This window comes from Notolepis coatsorum (assembly GCF_963971535.1).
Source record: "Notolepis coatsorum genome assembly, chromosome: 17".
Taxonomy (NCBI): domain Eukaryota; kingdom Metazoa; phylum Chordata; class Actinopteri; order Aulopiformes; family Paralepididae; genus Notolepis; species Notolepis coatsorum.
In genome coordinates this window covers 46,192,793-46,212,154 of record NC_140181.1, presented here as the reverse complement: position 1 = coordinate 46,212,154, position 19,362 = coordinate 46,192,793, and the positions used below count along the sequence as shown (strand labels likewise).

The 19,362-nt window shown below is 44.6% G+C and overlaps 1 protein-coding gene across 1 annotated transcript; it reads left to right on the top strand.

Annotated features, from left to right (window-relative positions):
* Positions 1 to 995: 995 nt before the first annotated feature.
* Positions 996 to 14,530, top strand: LOC311244035 (uncharacterized protein; the record flags this gene model as incomplete). The annotated part of the gene is made up of 8 exons (XM_084333445.1): positions 996 to 1,010; positions 2,193 to 2,612; positions 3,444 to 3,499; positions 4,474 to 4,691; positions 7,054 to 7,313; positions 11,307 to 11,423; positions 12,563 to 12,709; positions 14,406 to 14,530. 7 exons carry the CDS (start codon positions 996 to 998, stop codon positions 12,629 to 12,631), a joined length of 1,155 nt encoding a protein of 384 aa, XP_084189571.1. The 3' UTR covers positions 12,632 to 12,709; positions 14,406 to 14,530.
* Positions 14,531 to 19,362: the final 4,832 nt, after the last annotated feature.

The following is a 19,362-nucleotide window of genomic DNA, read 5'->3' as shown; positions in this document are numbered from 1 at the left end:
TGGAGATTTGGGGTAACACTTATAAAAGTAACTTAAAACCATTATGCACACTACAAAAAAGAGCAATTGGGATTATCAATAAGGTAGGACTAGGATATCTGGAACACACAAACACACTGTTTTTAAAATCACATGCCATGAAACTCAGGGACCTGGCTGAATTTAAGACTGCACAAATCATGTTTAAAGCACGAAACAATTCACTCCCGGGTTACTTTTCGATCGCGTGACATTGTTCAGAAAGTTTGGTGCACTTGACAAATCGCTGTGTGAAAGCAAACCGAACCAAATTAAGAATGCAACCTAACTGCACCCCCCCCCCCCCCCCCAGTGACAAACATGGCACTCTGCAACCTAAATAATAATGTAATAAAAACGTGGGTTATATGATCATTAGCAGGGAAAACTGATGTTTGTCAAAATGCCCTTCAATAACCAACTGCACAGCCGGGGTACAAAAGAGTAACAACTGTATTAGATAAAAGCACCAATGATGATCAGATCATAGTTACAGGGGACACGGGGTTAATAATCAGGCACCGTAAAGTGCTTCTGTTATATAAGTAACTGATCACAGTCGATATACAACAATATGGAACACACAATAGTGGATACAATGTAAAATGGGTTAGGGTCATTACAGGGTTAATGCCCAATCGCCTCTACGAGCGGAACGTAACACATTTCATTCACCAGTTTCGCAGAATGTATCTGAGAAGAAGGTATTTGACCACGTGACGACCGGCCGCGTTGTTATGCAAAGTGGTGCGCGTGCAGCGCGTTCCTGTGTGCACGCGCGCGCGCACCAATAATGACCCGCGTGGGTCCCTCCCTGCTGCTCCTCCTGACGTCATCACCCGCGCTCACTCGCGTCACAATAACAACACAAATATAATAATGCGCACATGTTGTGTGTGTGACTGACTGTTACAACTTCTGATTAGTCATCATCACTTTTATTTGTTATTTCTTGTTTAGATGACCGTCGACTCACAATGGATCCCAACACAGTAAGTAAGAGGATCTTACTGTCCGAGGGGAACAGAACAGCGAGGGGGACAGATGAGCTGCAGCCATATCCTGATCACCCGGAGAGAATTGACAACAGTCCTGAAGTGCTGTGTGGAGTAGGGTGGCCAGATGTCACGCATTGCGCGTGTTTGTACAGCATTTCTGTCTCTTTTCACGCGTCACACAAATTGAGACCATGTCCCGCATGATTGGTTGTCATCCGCGCTAATGTCCCCGCCCCCCCCGCCCCCCCAGCCAATGTGAAGAGCCTCTATGCGTCGCGTAACGTTACTAGTATCTGGCCGCGAGTGACACCGCATCCTATGACAACGACAAGTCCCAACGCTGTCGAGCGCGGTGGGTCCGTTTCAGAGCCAGTTGTCCTTCCGCGCAACTTGGGATAAACAGATCAGTTCCATGCGCTGCTGTAATCTCCGCTGCTCGGCACGAGAGAGTAGCCGTTTGGTAACCTAACCACCCCCCCGCACAAATCAGTGCAAGTGGAAGATAATCATATTCTTTATTATTGTGCCATTACTGCGGGGGGGGGGGGGGGGGGGGGGGGTGTTCTTAGTCCAGGTTCTGTGGTGGCAGAGTAGAGGAGGGGAGAGGCTAGAGCTGGGAGATAGTTCAGCTTCCTGACAGCCTGGTGTATGAAGCTGTCTTTCAGTCTGCTGGTCCTGGCTCAGAGGCTCCTCATTCTCCTCCCGGAGGGCAGGAGAGTGAAAAAGCGTTGTGAGGGTGGTCATTATTATACATAGTCTGGGTGGTCATTATGTGTGTGTGCGTGTGTGTGTGTGTGTGTGTGTGTGTGTGTGTGTGTGTGTGTGTGCGTGTGCATGTGTGTGATAAGACTGGGGGTCCAGACCTAATCATAGGTGATTGTAAGTCTGGGTGGTTATTTTATTTATTATTTGTTTATTTATTTATTTTGAGTACTTAACACCCATTAGAGACAAAAGGAAAATAAAATATATGAATAAGGGCAAAACATATTAGGCTTGTGGTCATTTGAATGAGGACAGTGGCGGATGAGCCTTGATTGAGGGGACAGGGACGGTCCACCAAAAAAAAGGAAGGGCCAGTGCTGCGCTGGGGGGGGGGGGGGGGGCATCCCACATTGTCCCTCACAAACATACCATTTGTCCCACATTTGGTTTATTGGGATCTGGTCACCCTAGTGTGGAGAGAGTCTGACTGGACGCTGCTACTGGGAGCTAGAGGTCGAGGGAGGTGCAGCTGTAGGAGTGGCGTACGGGAGCATCGACAGGAAAGAAGGGGGAGAAGGGGGCGCCAGAAGAAACAGAGACAAGGTCTGGTTCTGTGAGATTCTTCCTGACGGGGCTGGTTCTCTCTTTACTTTCTATCACAACCGTGGAACAGACCCCGTGTTAGTCCCGGGTCCCCCCCTCATCAGACTCGGAGTGTATCTGGACTGGCCCGCTGGCCACCTGTCATTCTACCAGGTCTCCGCTGATGACGACACACTGACCCACCTTCACACCTACAACACCACGTTCACTGAACCCCTCTACCCGTGGTTTGGCATCTTGTATAGCGAGGAGGGGGTGACCTTGTGCAGAGCATACCAGAGTAATGACGTGAGTATTTCTGTTGGCATCTTCCTGACCTGCATATACACTGTATATATCATTGTCAAATTAAGTGTTGATAGCGTGGATTAATTACCATGAAGAGATGCTATAGCATTGAATGAATGAATGAATGAATGAAAACTTTATTTAACAGATTGCAGAATGGGTACAATACAGTATACGGCTCAATACATACAATTGTTAAGGGGATGCAGACCAGAGAAAGGCGTTTGTCTTGTTTACATCAGGGTCCCCCATTTTCAATTCATAGTGTAATAATAATGTGTAATTGTGTAGTGTGTAATTACTGAGAAAGTTGCCATCGTTAATATAGTACGGTACTTTGATTTAAATGTCTCAAGCTATAATCTTCTGTGCAATAATATACATTTCCTTAGTTTTTTTTTTTACATTTAAAAAAAAAATTATAAACCTTTGGACATTTTCCCCGGAGACAACCGAATGAAACCAATAGATAAGAGGTTGCTGTTACAATGTCATAAAGATAATAAAACTGGGATTGCACTCGCTATTTGCATATCAATAGCGCCGGTCGTCAGGTGTGTTAAATACGACCGGCGCTATTGATATGTAAATAGCGAGTACTTATCTGGGCTTGCGCCCCCGTCCCATGAAGAACGCATGCCTGGAGACAACCGAATGAAACCAATAGATAAGAGATTGCTGTTACAATGTCATAAAGATAATAAAACCCCACGTTATCAAAATAGATTTGACTGTGACGTATGGGAATTCTAGTTTGGTCAAACTTTAGCACAGTATTGATGTTGGTATCTTTTAGAAAACAACACGTTCTGTTCCTTTTTTGTATTCCAGTCCTGGACGAGCTTCACACCTGACGTGTCAACTGTCTCTACAAGCACCGTATACAAGTAACCACATTTTAATACAGGCTCTTCTGTTTCCCCTGCCCTTCAAGACGTTAACATTTGAATCTGTACAAATTCTAAATAACAATTTACTTTGAATTGCCATACTTGGTTTGAACTTATATGTTATAGAAAGTGGAGTATACACACACAGTAAATTTCGCAGAGTAGATTTTACTCAAACTGAGTACATTTTACTCAAACTGAGTAACATTTTAGTAAGTTTGAGTAGTAGTAGTTGAGTAGTTTGAGTAAAATTTACTCTGCAAAATTTACTCTGTGAAATTTACTGTGCACTAAGCCTAATATCTCCCTTGGTCTGAAGCCTATAAGACTAATCTCCCTTAGGCTGATGCCTAGTAAGACTAATATCTCACTTAGTCTGAAGCCTAGTAAGCCTAAAATCTCACTTAGTCTGAAGCCTAGTAAACCAGACCCACAGCAACTGTATGAAGTGTGATATTTGTATTTGATTTATCAAGATTAAATAAGTAGAGTTTTAGTCACCAAACATGCATGTTGTGAGAGTGTACCTCTCTGCTGTTCCAAGAACTATAGCTATTCAGATGGAGCCCTAATGTTTCATGGCTTTAGAAAGGAACTTAACTTCAATTCGAGCAAAGCTTGGATGTGTTCTCTATTGCACGTGTGCCTATATTGGGACAGAATTATTGGACTGGAGGAACTGAATATATTGCTATCATTATTAAACGTCAGTTTCTGCATCACTGTAGGGAAAACAGACATTAGTATAAATCTGATTCTTTGGTTATAACCTGCATCTGAATCGTTCTGATACAGGTGTTCCTATGGTGTCTCAGGTTCAGGTTATATAAACACACATACTAATAATTATAGAGCCAACGTTATAGTTGTTTGAATCTTTGCCCCAGATTCAGGTTATATAAAAACAGATGGTATATAAAGCCAACATCATGTAATCTTTCTAATACAGCAGTTACTATTGTGTGCCCCAGGTCCAGGTTGCCCAGTGCAGGTGTGTTCGAGTGTGATTCCACAGGGCTGGTGTTTGGAGTGGAGGGGGAGAGGGAGGTGCAGTACGAGACCGTCCCATGGGACGAGAGCCTCCTCCAGTCAGATGGCAGGACTCCTGCAGGTCCTCTGTTCAGGATCCAGTGTCCTCAGGGCTCTGTCTCCCAGCTACAGCTCCCACACTGTTTAACTTCAGATTCAGGTAAGTCAGTGTTTGTTGATGACATATTGCTAATTATTTGCACATTATTAATCTAATAACCTTATGAAACGGTAGCACTTTGGGCGACATTGTTGACATGACATTATACATAGGAAAACTATATAATGCCCCAAGTCTTCATACAGTACACTCACAATATTTGAATAGATGAGATTCAAAACACAATGTTTATTATATATTAATAACAACAACAGTTTGACACAGTGTTAGGATGCATCTCAAATGGATATTCGGGGTCTCAGCTTTCATTGATATTTGGTGATTATTTGAAGAATATAACTGACATTTATTAAATCAATGATTTAATTAATAGATTTTTACCAATGCAAGGAATGCACAGGAATGTGCCTTAAGGCCCTCCCATAGTCGAGCGGACCATACACGGAGCAAACTCCCGCATGCTCAAAGCGGACCGAAAGGGTACTCAAAGCAGACCCACAGCAGAGTCCAAGTGCGAAGCTCCTATTTTCTGACGTGCGGACGTCTGCGGTGCCCACTTGGTGTCACACAAACTGGCGCGAGGCGTAAACTGGCGCGAGACATGTAGGAAATTGGTCCACGGAGATCCGCTCGACTATGAAAGCTCAAAGAGTCCAGTGGACCTCCGCAGAGTCCAGTCCGTGTACAGTCCGCTCGACTATGGGAGCACCTTTAGGGACACTCAGTACACTCAGCACATAGGTCTGCTGTCAAACAATACACTCAGCACATAGGTCTGCTGTCAAACAATACACTCAGCACATAGGTCTGCTGTCAAACAATACACTCAGTACATAGGCCTGGTGTCAAACAATACACAGCACATATCCCTGCTGTCAGACAATACACTCAGCACATAGGCCTGCTGTCAAACAATACACTCAGTACATATCCCTGCTGTCAGACAATACACTCAGCACATATCCCTGCTGTCAGACAATACACTCAGCACATAGCCCTGCTGTCAGACAATACACTCAGTACATACTATAGGCCTGCTGTCACACAATACACTCAGCACATAGGTCTGCTGTCACACAATACACTCAGCACATAGTTCTGCTGTCACACAATACACTCAGCACATAGTTCTGCTGTCAAACAATACACTCAGCACATAGCCCTGCTGTCAGACAATACACTCAGTACATACTATAGGCCTGCTGTCACACAATACACTCAGCACATAGTTCTGCTGTCACACAATACACTCAGCACATAGGCCTGCTGTCACACAATACACTCAGTACATACTATAGGTCTGCTGTCACACAATACACTCAGTACATACTATAGGCCTGCTGTCACACAATACACTCAGTACATACTATAGGCCTGCTGTCACACAATACACTCAGTACATACTATAGGCCTGCTGTCACACAATACACTCAGTACATACTATAGGTCTGCTGTCACACAATACACTCGGTACATACTATAGGCCTGCTGTCACACAATACACTCAGTACATACTATAGGCCTGCTGTCACACAATACACTCAGTACATACTATAGGTCTGCTGTCACACAATACACTCAGCACATACTATAGGTCTGCTGTCACACAATACACTCAGCACATACTATAGGTCTGCTGTCACACAATACACTCAGCACATACTATAGGCCTGCTGTCACACAATACACTCAGCACATAGCCCTGCTGTCACACTATACACTCAGCACAAGGGTCTGTTTGCCCTATCGGTTATATTGTGCGTTACAACAAATATATTATTTGAATCTGAATATATACTATGAGTAAAAGTAAACAGTATACACAAGCACAGCACATAGGTATACAACCAGTATACACAAGGTACCCTAACTGGCATGATATACGTCATACGTTGTAGTCCGTGCAGGTTTTGGTGGTTAAGAGTCAGACATTCCTAGTAATGCATAATACAAAAACAATAGAGAAACAGAGGTATGAAACAACGTACAACATACGTACAGCATACGTGATCACACTGTCCGTCTGCAACACTACTATCACCAACATCTAAGAAGGGAGATCCCCCCTTGAATGGCCCTTCTAAGGTTTCTCTCCTCCACACTGCCTGTGGAGCTTTTTTTTCCCCTATTGTTAGGTTTTAGTGAGTTTTTCCTTACCTTCGCGTGGGGTATGTCTGGGAGTGCTTGCATTCTTTCATTTATTTGCATCCATCTAAAAATGTTTGCACCTTATGGTGTTCTTGTTCTGTTCTTGACTTATTGTTATGTTTTCTTCTTGACTTGTTTAAAGAAGATCTGTACGGCCCATGGGGACATTAACGTGTGTTGTTGGGCCCTATAAATAAATTTGATTTGATTTGATCACAGAGGTATGAAGCAACATTTCTGTTGTCCTCCACAGCGCTGTCCTGCGATTATCCGTCGTTAGCTGTCGTCCACATCACCGATGATGGGTTGATGACCATCTTGGAGCCGCTGAGGATTACCCGGACTCACGTGGTGGTGAACGTACCACACCTCTCCTCCTTTGGTTTGACATGGCGGCTCCCCGATTGGATGAGATCAATGAGCAGCCTGATTCTCCTCCTCGTCCGACCACTAGGGGATGACCGCAAAGTACTGGACGTGTTTCTGCTGCCGAGCAACGTGCTACAGGAAGACGTAAGTTAGGGTCCAGTTAGGGTACCTTGTGTATACTGTTTACTCGTACTCTTAGTATACATTCAGATTCTAATTCTGTATTGCCTATTGTAACATATAATATTACCGGGGAGGGAACGGGGGGAGAGATAGATAGATAGATAGATAGATAGATACTTTATTAATCCCCTTGGGGAAATTCAGGTATCCAGTAGCATCTCAGTCAGTTGACGGACAATAGAGAGCGATAAAAAAGGACAACCAATGCAACAAACAAACAATGAAGGTCGGTGCTGAAATAAAAAGTTCCAATGAATTAAATAAATAAATGGTGAGCTGTCATTCAGGTACGTGATCTATGTCTGGACAATCTACCATTTGATTATGAACAACGATCTAACATCTACCTCTCGGGTGATGCGGGGGATGCGCTATCCTTGCGGAGTGTCGGGGCTGGAGCGGCGGACCTGGCGGCGTCTATATTAATCCCAGCCGAAGAGTGCAAGAGCGCTTCCGCATTCTTCGCCGCGCATGCGCATGAGGTCCTCGCTTAGTTCAGACGCCCCATTCAACACGGTTAATCACAAACTCGAAACTCCGTTAAGCTCCAGAGAGAGAGGCTGAAACCCACAGTTCTTGCCCGACGGATGGGAGCCGAATCGCGGATCCGAGTTTTCTGATGAATAGCCCCAAAACATGGAGGTCGCGAACGGCGCCGGCTTCACTGACCAGAGCTCACAACAGGATACACAACAAGGTGCACTACATATAACCTCATCGCATGCACCTTGTTGTGTATCCTGTTTATTTTTCGTCATTATTATATTCAGAGTTAATTATATTGTTTACACTGTCTTTCTTCTATTATAACCCTGCCCATTCCCAAATCATATTCAGAAAGTATCACAGAGACTTCTATTGACCAAGGAATTAGTTATTATTAGTAAGACACAACATTTCCGTAGTAATTGACCACCAGACTCTTTTTCTTAAGGCATTAACTGGGTTAATTAATATAAATGTTATATTGTAACTGTCTAGTTACACATTGGTTCCGAAACATGTATGTTCCAGGCTGCAATTAAAACTTTGAATCTGAGAGAGCTCTGGTCAGCGAAGCCGGCGCCGTTCGCAACCTCCATGTTTTGGGGCTATTCATCAGAAAACTCGGATCCGCGATTCGGCTCCCATCCGTCGGGCAAGAACTGTGGGTTTTCAGCCTCTCTCTCTGGAGCTTAACGGAGTTTCGAGTTTGTGATTAACCGTGTTGAATGGGGCGTTTGAACTAAGCAAGGACCTCATGCGCATGCGCGGCGAAGAATGCGGAAGCGCTCTTGCACTCTTCGGCTGGGATTAATATAGACGCGACCTGGCGATGGAGTCGGCCGGGCGGCGCGCCTCCGTGGCGGAGAGCCCGAGCGAGGGCGTGCTGTGTCCGGGCTGCGCACCTGCAACGAGCCTCGGCGTGCGGGGAGGAGCTGGCGGCGGGGGAGCTACCCGAACGAGGACTTCGGCGGCCGTGAGCGTCGGTGGAGGCCCACCCACTGATTCCTCGGGGCAGCGGGGTGACAGCGTCCCGGAGAAAGCTCCGAACACCAAGAGTGACTTCGTAAACACCGCATGTAGTCCTAGTAGGCAAGCACCAGATGTGCCAATCAAACAAAATAGCGCGATAAGTCAACAGCGAATCAAAATGAAGAATAGAACTATAAATCCTGCAATCATCAAACGCAGAAAGCAGGACTTCTTTCAAACTGTCAATCAAGCAAAAATACTATGGGATCCAAGTGCAAAACCGAAGGGGTTACTTGGAGGCCACATAAACATTTGCAGCATCATTGGGAAATGTGAACAAATCCAACATCTCATTAAAGACTCGAATTTGGACTATTTGTGTCTGTCAGAGACCTGGCTACATAAAAACACACTGGGGGAAAAAAGTGCCTAGAAATCTGTGTGAATGGCAATATTACACAGGATGGACCTCAAATTGCAACAAGTTTTAATTCCTATTTTGTAGAGTCGGTGCAGACTCTGCAACAGAGCTCCCCTACTAATCTGAGTGTCTCCAGTGGATCAAAATCAGCCTGTCTTTGAGCTGTGTGAAATCACTGTAACAAAAGTGACAACAATTATAAATTCCTTGAAGAACTCCAAAACCAAGGATGTGTATGGTCTAAACACCATGCTACTAAAAACATTTAATGAATGCTTATCTGGACCAATATCAACTATCATAAATAGATCCTATAGTGAAGGCCGTTTTCCCAGGAGCATGGAAGGAAGCTATAATAACCCCCATCTACAGTACAAAGCAGGTAAATCCTCTGAGGTAGCTAACTATAGGCCAATTAGCATTTTACCTGTTATTTCCAAAATAGCAGAGAAACGCATAGCAGAACAACTAACAAGTCACCTTAGCACCAGCTCCGTTGGACTGCACCCCATGCAGTTTGGTTTTAGGGCAAAACACTCAACAGAGACTGCAATCTGCTTCCTCCTGGAGAATATTAAATCTAAGCTTGATAAGGGGGGAGTTGTTGCAGCCGCATTTTTAGATCTAAAGAAAGCCTTCGACACTGTGGATCATGGTGTCCTGCTCACCAAGCTTTCTCGGTACAACTTCTCCCCTAATACCATCACATACATGAAGTCTTATCTTGAAGGTAGAACTCAGAGAGTATCCTCTGCCCTTAGCTGTGGTTTTGGTGTCCCCGAAGGATCTATATTGGGACCGCTGTTGTTTAGTTTATATATTAATGATCTTCCAGCTGTATGCAATAATACGGTAATTTATGTCCATGCAGAAACCAAGCAGCAAGCTGCAAACAAGTTAACAGCGGTAATGACATCGGTCACTGAATGGTTGACTAACTCATGTCTGCATTTAAACACCAAAAAAACTGTTTGCATGTTTTTTACAAAGAGGCTGATGAATACTGTCTCACCTGATGTCTATGTCAGAGGAGAAAGGTTGACAGTTGTATCCGAATATAGATACCTTGGGATAAAAATGGACTCCAATCTTACATTTAAAAAACAAATCAAATCGGTAGTAAACAATGCAAAGTTTCACTTATCAAACTTCCGTCACATCAGAAACTCTCTGTCAACAAAAGCAGCAGCACTGTATTTTAATGCCATTATTATGTCACACTTAACATACTGTCTGACTAGCTGGACACAAGCCTCCTGTACAACACTACGATCTGTACAGGTAGTTTACCATCAGGCTGTGAAAGTTCTGGACAGGAAAACAAACAGCCACCACCATTGTTATAGCATAGCAAACCAGAACCTACTGAGCTGGGACAATCTTGTCAAATTCAAAGATGCCTGCCTTACCTATAAAATCCTACATGGCTTGGCTCCTCCCCCCCTCTGTACTTTCATAAAACAGAAAGCATCTGCTGACAGATATACCAGGTCTGTAGTCAGAGGGGACTGTGTAGTCCCAAACAGGAGGTCTGCTTTTAGTCAGACAGCCTTTTCCGTGAGAGCAGCCCACACCTGGAACAGTCTGCCAACACGGCTCAGGGAGTATCAAAGTTACATTTCATTTAAAACTAACTTAAAATCATGGTTGAGAGATGGTCAAGTGTGCGACCATTTTAACTGAGGGCCCGGGGTTGTATTGTAAATGTATTTTAATGTATTTATTTGTATGTATTTTAGTGTATTGTAACCTATACTGATGCTCAGGTCATGAGAGAGAGGATACTAGGAAATTTATTTTGTGTTTACTGCAGAGCGGAGGGACTGGGAGACCCATGTTACTCACTGGCTGTCAGAATGTAGAGCTATTATTTTAACATGTAGACCAGTTATTTTAACAAACGAGTGGTACACTTGTTTCTGTGAAGTACAAGCGGACACTTGTCTTGCCAACTCATAGATATAGAATAATGTATCTGAATGAATGCAACCTTCTATTTCTGTGTGCTAACTGAATCAAATTGATTAAATATAAAAAAATGTATACTAAACTATCCGCTCCAATTTTTCTGGTTGAAGGTATACGCAAAGCATAAGGATAGCACAAAAATCACGATCTCAGCCAGTTGTGACCTGATCAGAGGCCAAAAATACAGTCTGAAGTGTGTTCCAGAGCCGTATGAACTGCAACCTGAGGTCAGCATATCCCACACACACACACACACACACACAGGCACGCACACACACACACACACACACACACACACACACACACACACACACACACACACACACACACACACACACACACACACACACACACACACACACACACACACACACACACACACACACACACACACACACACACACACACACACACACACACACACACACACACACACACACACACACACACACACACACACAAACACGCATGCACGCATGTCTCCCAGTCCCTCCGCTCTGCAGTAAACAGCCATCACTGATATAGAGTGTCTGGTCAGTAACATGGGTCTCTCAGTCCCTCCACTCTGCAGTAAACAGCCATCACTGATACAGAGTGTCTGGTCAGTAACATGGGTCTCTCAGTCCCTCCGCTCTGCAGTAAACAGCCATCACTGATATAGAGTGTCTGGTCAGTAACATGGGTCTCTCAGTCCCTCCGCTCTGCAGTAAACAGCCATCACTGATATAGAGTGTCTGGTCAGTAACATGGGTCTCTCAGTCCCTCCGCTCTGCAGTAAACAGCCATCACTGATATAGAGTGTCTGGTCAGTAACATGGGTCTCTCAGTCCCTCCGCTCTGCAGTAAACAGCCATCACTGATATAGAGTGTCTGGTCAGTAACATGGGTCTCCCAGTTCCTCCACTCTGCAGTAAACAGTCATCACTGATGCAGAGTGTCTGGTCAGTAACATGGGTCTCCCAGTTCCTCCACTCTGCAGTAAACACAAAATACATTTTCCGGAATCCCGTTCTCACGTTATCCAATCAGGAGAGAGAACCCTAGATATTTTTACATTCAAGAAATCTTGCCAAGCCAAATGTTCTAACTGCACTGGCAGGTAATTTTCAACAAGCACCGCATAGACTCAGACTCAGACACATTGCATGGAATAAACTTGTAATTTAAAGGTTCAGTCCACGTGGTCCTCATTGCCAGCCGGACAGAGTGAGGACTGTGTAGACTCAATCGCAACGGCTGTGTCTATGCGGTCCTCATTCTAAACAATCGAAAATCATTAGTGCACAATTAAAGGAATATGAATTACCGGTATATAAATGTTTTATTGCTTTTGATCTATTACAATTACTTTGTCATCTGTTCTCAGATCGAGCAGTTTTTTGTCAGAATTATGGACCAAATTACGTTCCGACATTTGAAGTATTCATGGATCTAAACGCAATGGAGGTTCGATTGACGATAAAGGATCCACATGATGACCATGTTGTTTGGAAACGACTTGTTCCACTGCCAGGTAAATTCACTCCTTGAATGGAATGATCACAGTTATCAGAATTATCAGTTAAGTAATCTTTTGTTAAAATAAGTGTTAAGCAGCTCTACATTCCAACAGCCATCACTGATATATGGAGTGTCTGGTCAGTAACATGGGTCTCTCAGTCCCTCCTCTATGCAGTAAACAGACATCACTGATATATAGAGTGTCTGGTCAGTAACATGGGTCTCCCAGTCCCTCCGCTTTGCAGTAAACAGCCATCACTGATATAGTGTCTGGTCAGTAACATGGGTCTCTCAGTCCCTCCTCTGTGCAGTAAACAGACATCACTGGTATAGAGTGTCTGGTCAGTAACATGGGTCTCCCAGTCCCTCCGCTCTGCAGTAAACAGCCATCACTGATATAGAGTGTCTGGTCAGTAACATGGGTCTCCCAGTCCCTCCGCTCTGCAGTAAACAGCCATCACTGATATAGAGTGTCTGGTCAGTAACATGGGTCTCCCAGTCCCTCCACTCTGCAGTAAACAGCCATCACTGATATAGAGTGTCTGGTCAGTAACATGGGTCTCTCAGTCCCTCCGCTCTGCAGTAAACAGCCATCACTGATATAGAGTGTCTGGTCAGTAACATGGGTCTCCCAGTCCCTCCGCTCTGCAGTAAACAGCCATCACTGATATAGAGTGTCTGGTCAGTAACATGGGTCTCCCAGTCCCTCCGCTCTGCAGTAAACAGCCATCACTGATATAGAGTGTCTGGTCAGTAACATGGGTCTCCCAGTCCCTCCACTCTGCACTAAACACAAAATACATTTTCTGGAATCTTGTTCTCACTTTATCCAATCAGGAGGGAGAACCCTAGATATTTTTACATTCAATAAATCTTGCCAAGCCAAATGTTCTTACTGCACTGGCAGGTCATTTTCTGTTTACTGCAGAGCTGAGGGACTGGGAGACCCATGTTACTGACCAGACACTCTGTATCAGTGATGGCTGTTTGAATGTAGAGCTACCGCAGTCTCAGGTCCACGTCCAACAGAACACTGAGCAGCTACTTCCACCGGGCGAACAGACTACTGACGGATAGACTCTGAATTATCACATGAGCAGACACACACAAAAGCACCTCCAGTGACTTACACAAGCACACTGATTACACGCACACACTGCTGCTACTTACACGGTAGAATAGTCTTTAAATACCCTGTATTATTGTATAGTTTGTATAGATCGTTGTGTATTGTTGTCTACAAAACTACTACGGTTGAGGAGCCAGGAAAAACAAGCATCTCACGTTTTTCTGAATATATGTACATTTAACCCCTTCACTACCACAGCGCAGGTGTTTAACCTGTAGTGTGGTAGTGAAAGGGTTAACCTTCTGTAGTGTGGTAGTGAAAGGGTTAACATTTTGTAGTGAAGGGGTTAACCCTTTGTAGTGGTAGTGAAAGGGTTACCGTTCTGTAGTGTGGTAGTGAAAGGGTTAGCCCTTTGTGGTAGTGAAAGGGTTACCGTTCTGTAGTGTGGTAGTGAAAGGGTTAGCCCTTTGTGGTAGTGAAAGGGTTAACATTCTGTAGTGTGGTAGTGAAAGGGTTAGCGTTAGCCCTTTGTGGTGTGGTAGTGAAAGCGTTAAAAAAGCTGTGACAATAAAATGATGTGAGTCTGAGCCGGCTCTGTTTCTCCGTGTCTGATGCCCCGTTTCTGTCCCTTCCCCTCCAGGTGGACAGGCAGCCGTGGCAGGAGGAGACGCCGGCTCCTCCTCTGCTCCTCGTCCTCCTGCTCCTCCCTCAATCTCTGCTCAGACTGGTGCAGTCGTCACTGCTCATAACATGACTGGCAACACTTTTAATGGACCGGTTAACATCACTTCTCCAGCAGGACACCAGCCTATCCACCCCCCCAAACGGCGTTCTTGTTGCTATTTGTGAAAATAATCCCACAGCGCACCCGCCGTCAACTGACGCTGGGCCGCAAGGAACAGTAGATAGTTGGCCCGGTCCCTCCCGCTGTGCGACGCACCCAAGGGGGGACCCCGACAGAAAGGGCCGGTTTGATACGGGAGAAGCTGTCATCAAACTGGTTGACACACACCCCCCCCCTGAACACCCATCTAGCGCATGCTGAGGAGTTGTTCTGCAGCTAGACACGCAAGGCATGAGGGGCATGGGCTCCTACACGCCGAAGCCCTGCAGTGATATTGCTATCACCCAAATCACGCTCCCCTCTTCTTTGCAGACCACTGCCGCTCTCACGGGAGTGGGAGACATCAGCGTGATACTAGGGCTGGGCGATATGGCCTAAATATGATATCACGATATTTTCTGACCTTTCGGCGATACACGATACACATCACGATGTTTTTCTTTTTTACCCCAAACAATTCATTATGAGGCTTACCAAGACAGTATTTGAGTTTGCAAGCTAACATTAAAGACAAAATAAAATACCCATGCATTTAGCATTTTTATATTAGATTTAGATTATTAGATTATATATTGTATATGAGATATTATATGATTTAGATATGAAATATGATGAATTGAAAATGGGGGACCCTGATGTAAACAAGACTAAAGTCTTTCTCTGGTCTGCATCCCCTTAACAATTGTATGTATTGAGCTGTACTGTACCCATTCTGCAATATGTTAAAGTTTTAAATCAATCAATCAATAAATAGCATTTTAGCATTTTTATGAAACTACTGTATATATGTATGTCTCTAAATGTTTTGATGAATTGAAAATGGAGGACCCTTATGTAAAAAAGCCGAAAGTCTTTTTCTGGTCTTCATCCTCCTGTACTGTATTGTACCCATTCTGCAACCTTTTAATACAGTTTTCATTCATTCATTCTGACGGAAACATAATCATTTTGATTGACAGTCGAGTCTGCCAATGACGTCACACCGCTTGCACCCGCCCTGCTGTTCTTAGCACCAATCGGCAAGCGTTATGACTTCCTGAATGTCCCGTGTGCTGAAGTGAACACTGTCAACAAAGCTACTAACGTTAGCTCCCCGCGGCCGTCGAGTAGGAGACCAGTGCTTCACACTACAGGATGACTAAATGAGGCATAATGATTTTACTACAACGAATGTTATAATAAAAGCCTTTCCATACATCTGTCTGATTGAAAACTTTATTAACAGACCGCAGGCTGAGATATGAACGAGTAACGTGTGGACAGATTGACGCGACACAATCCTCTTGGGCAAAACATCACGATATCCACGATACGTTGAAAAAGTGTATCGTTAATGAACTGTACCCGATATTTATATAATATCGTCATATCGCCCAGCCCTACGTGATACCCCGCCTGGCGAAGGCGAGGCTGGGGTAACCCTTGCTGTGCATTCAACAGAAGAGGCCTCGAGTCCCCCTGCTGACCACTGTAGCTAGTGGCAGCTGTAACACCAGGCTCACCCATCACACAACGTGTGGTGCAGGAGCCACGCGACAGCACAACATTCTCACGGACAGACCCAGGCTCAGCCATCAACTGGGTGTCAGCCCCTGTCCCCATGAGAAGTGAAGAATGGGGCCGCATGCGCTTCAAAGAAGGTTCGCGGCCCGCAGCCAAAGGAAAACGATCAGAGCCCCGCTTCCGTGGGTAACAGAGAGAGGATTGAACGGGGAGCGGGCTGCTCGCGGCAGAATGACGACGGCTTGTTTTATCCAAGCCGAATTCACCCAAAATGGCCGATCCCTCGGCCGCCAAGGCTGTCGGTCTTGTGGATCCCTGTTGACTCTCCGCCCAGGGCACCACTGGCGGGGGAAACATGGCCGCCTGTCGAGGGCCTCGCCACAGTCGTTGACGAGGCCGTGCTCCCACCTCTGGCTGCACAGCGTGAGGCGGTGTGGGACCCAGATCAACAACCGCCTGCGCCTCCACAGAACGACCAAAAAGTCTTTCCGTGGAAAAAGGAGTCGTGAGGAGAGAAAACCTATCCTCTTCCCCAAGAGGAGAGTGCTCCAACCAAACATGCCTAACAACAAACGTTGATAGCATCCTAATCCTCCCCGCAGTTATAGCTTGCGACTGAGTCAAGATCTCTATAACACCACAAACATGCAACATGTTTACAATGTCGGCTGGACCCATAGCCCCACTACCCGACGCCAATGTGGATAGGAAACTAGCCAGCTGAGCCATAACACTGGCCGCCGCTACAAACCATCCTGCAGCAGTATACCACTCATCCGTCCATACTGCCACCCTCCGAGCCGATTCGCTCTCAAGCATCGGCCGGGTGGGACATCGTTCATCCCTGCCGGGGCACAGGAACAAAGCTACCTGGCTACGTAGCCACGGTACACCCAGCCTGCACCCTGTTGTTAGCCCTTTTACTTGTAAAAAAGGTAAATAAGACTCAGCGAAACCCCCCACATTAGCAACCGACTGACCTTCATCAATGAACCGGGCAAGAGGAGGGAAAAGCGGCAACGTCCCGCGGCAGGGAATATTAGAACAACGACCCATTTCAGCATCAACATTAGCATTAGCAGTAGCATTAGTAGCATTAGCGTTAGCAGCATGCTCCAGGATCGCCAGGAAATCGGCCACTGCAGTGGAACGTTCACCAAGCCACCCCGGCCCTGGCGCCGAAACACACTTCACAGCATTACCAATACCAACATTGATGCCTGATGACACAGGGCCTACCTGTGTACAAGCCGGCTCGATAGCCAAACCTTGTACGCTGCCCCTTGGCCTGCTGCCGCCAGACGAGGAAACATCAACATAGGCCCGACGTGTCGCTGAAACATGCCCCGAAGATTCCAGGGGTAAGCAAACCTCCGGTAGGCTTTCAACATTACGCAATTTCTCTAATCTTTTCATAACAACTAGTTACATAAGGCGCACTGCGACCGTTATGATGGAAACGAAAATAGAGGAAGAGTGTTTGGTGACCATGCCTAGTGTCTTATAGGCTACGCCTCCATAGGGGCGGGACCCTGCAGGTGATGGGCGTATTTGTTTTTTCGTTGGTGGAGTACAATAGGTACATGAGATGAGGTATATCTCGATAGGCTTAAGAGCGGGACGCGATGGCCAAGTACGATAATATAACCACTGTTTGCCATTGGTGTCATTAATAACCTTAATTAATAACATACAATCTATTTTGATGTTGGTATTAGTTAGCCTATATAAACAATAATACGAGAGCATATACAAGAACCTTTCTATTCACATAACTGAATTTGTGATGGAGCTTTGACAGGTGGTACAGTAACAGTCTATTGCTCGATCCATCTCCAATATCACGATGGGCCGTGCCATGTAGCCTATGTGATCAATAAAAACGCGAACTTGAATTCCATCATCATATTTATATGTTGTGTCTGTCCACTGTTTGTTACTTTGTTATTTCCCCCCCCCCCCTATCTATGTAAAGCGACCTTGGGTCTCTTGAAAGGTGCTATATAAAATTAAACTATTATTGTTATTATTATTATTATTATTATTATTATTATTATTATTATTATTATTATTATTATTATTATTATTGTTATTATTATCACGTCTGTGCGGGAGCTCACAAATAGACTGTTAGTCTCAGTGAAGTTTTAACGGAGGTCATCTATTCTAACCAACAAATTGAAGTAGAAAGCATTTCGTTGTGACCAATCTTATTTGGAAACATGACACACAAAATATTTGTATTTCGCTTTTTATTTGAAACAATATTTAATCGCGTTTGGAGGTGGGTGTTCTGCGTCTGCCCCCCGTGCCAAACAAGCAGGCCAACCTCTTGTTCGAGCGTGAGCCCGTTATAATTACACTACTGTCGCTATTTTACAATTAACTATAATGAATTACGGTTCATTAGGGCTGGGCGATATGGCCTAAATATGATATCACGATATTTTCTGACCTTTCGGCGATACACGATACGCATCACAATGTTTTTATTTTTTTCCCCAAACAATTCATTATGAGGCTTACCAAGACAGTATTCGAGTTTGCAAGCTAACATTAAAGACAAAATAAAATACCCATGCATTTAGCATTTTTATATTATATATTAGATTTAGATGATTGGATTATTAGATTATATATTGCATATATTTAGCAATGAGATATTATATGATTTAGATATGAAATATGATGAATTGAAAATGGGGGACCCTGATGTAAACAAGACGAAAGTCTTTCTCTGGTCTGCATCCCCTTAACAATTGTATGTATTGAGCTGTACTGTACCCATTCTGCAATATGTTAATAAAGTTTTAAATCAATCAATCAATAGGATTTTAGCATTTTTATGAAACTACTGTATATTTGTATGTCTCTAAATGTTTTGATGAATTGAAAATGGAGGACCCTTAAAAAAGCCGAAAGTCTTTTTCTGGTCTTCATCCTCCAGTCAGTCCACTGTTGTTGTATTGAGCTGTACTGTATTGTACCCATTCTGCAATCGTTAATAACGTTCATTCATTCAATCATTCAGCCGGCAACAGAATAATTTTGATTGACAGTCGAGTCTGCCAATTACGTCACACCGCTTGTACCCGCCCTACTGTTCTTAGCACCAATCGGCAAGCAGCGCTATTGTTTTTTTACATTCCTGAATGCCCTCCATTGATTTTAACGAGAGCTCAGCTCAACGACAACAACAACAGCTCACCGCAGCCGACGAGTGATTACTAGCGCACCGCAGCATGACAAC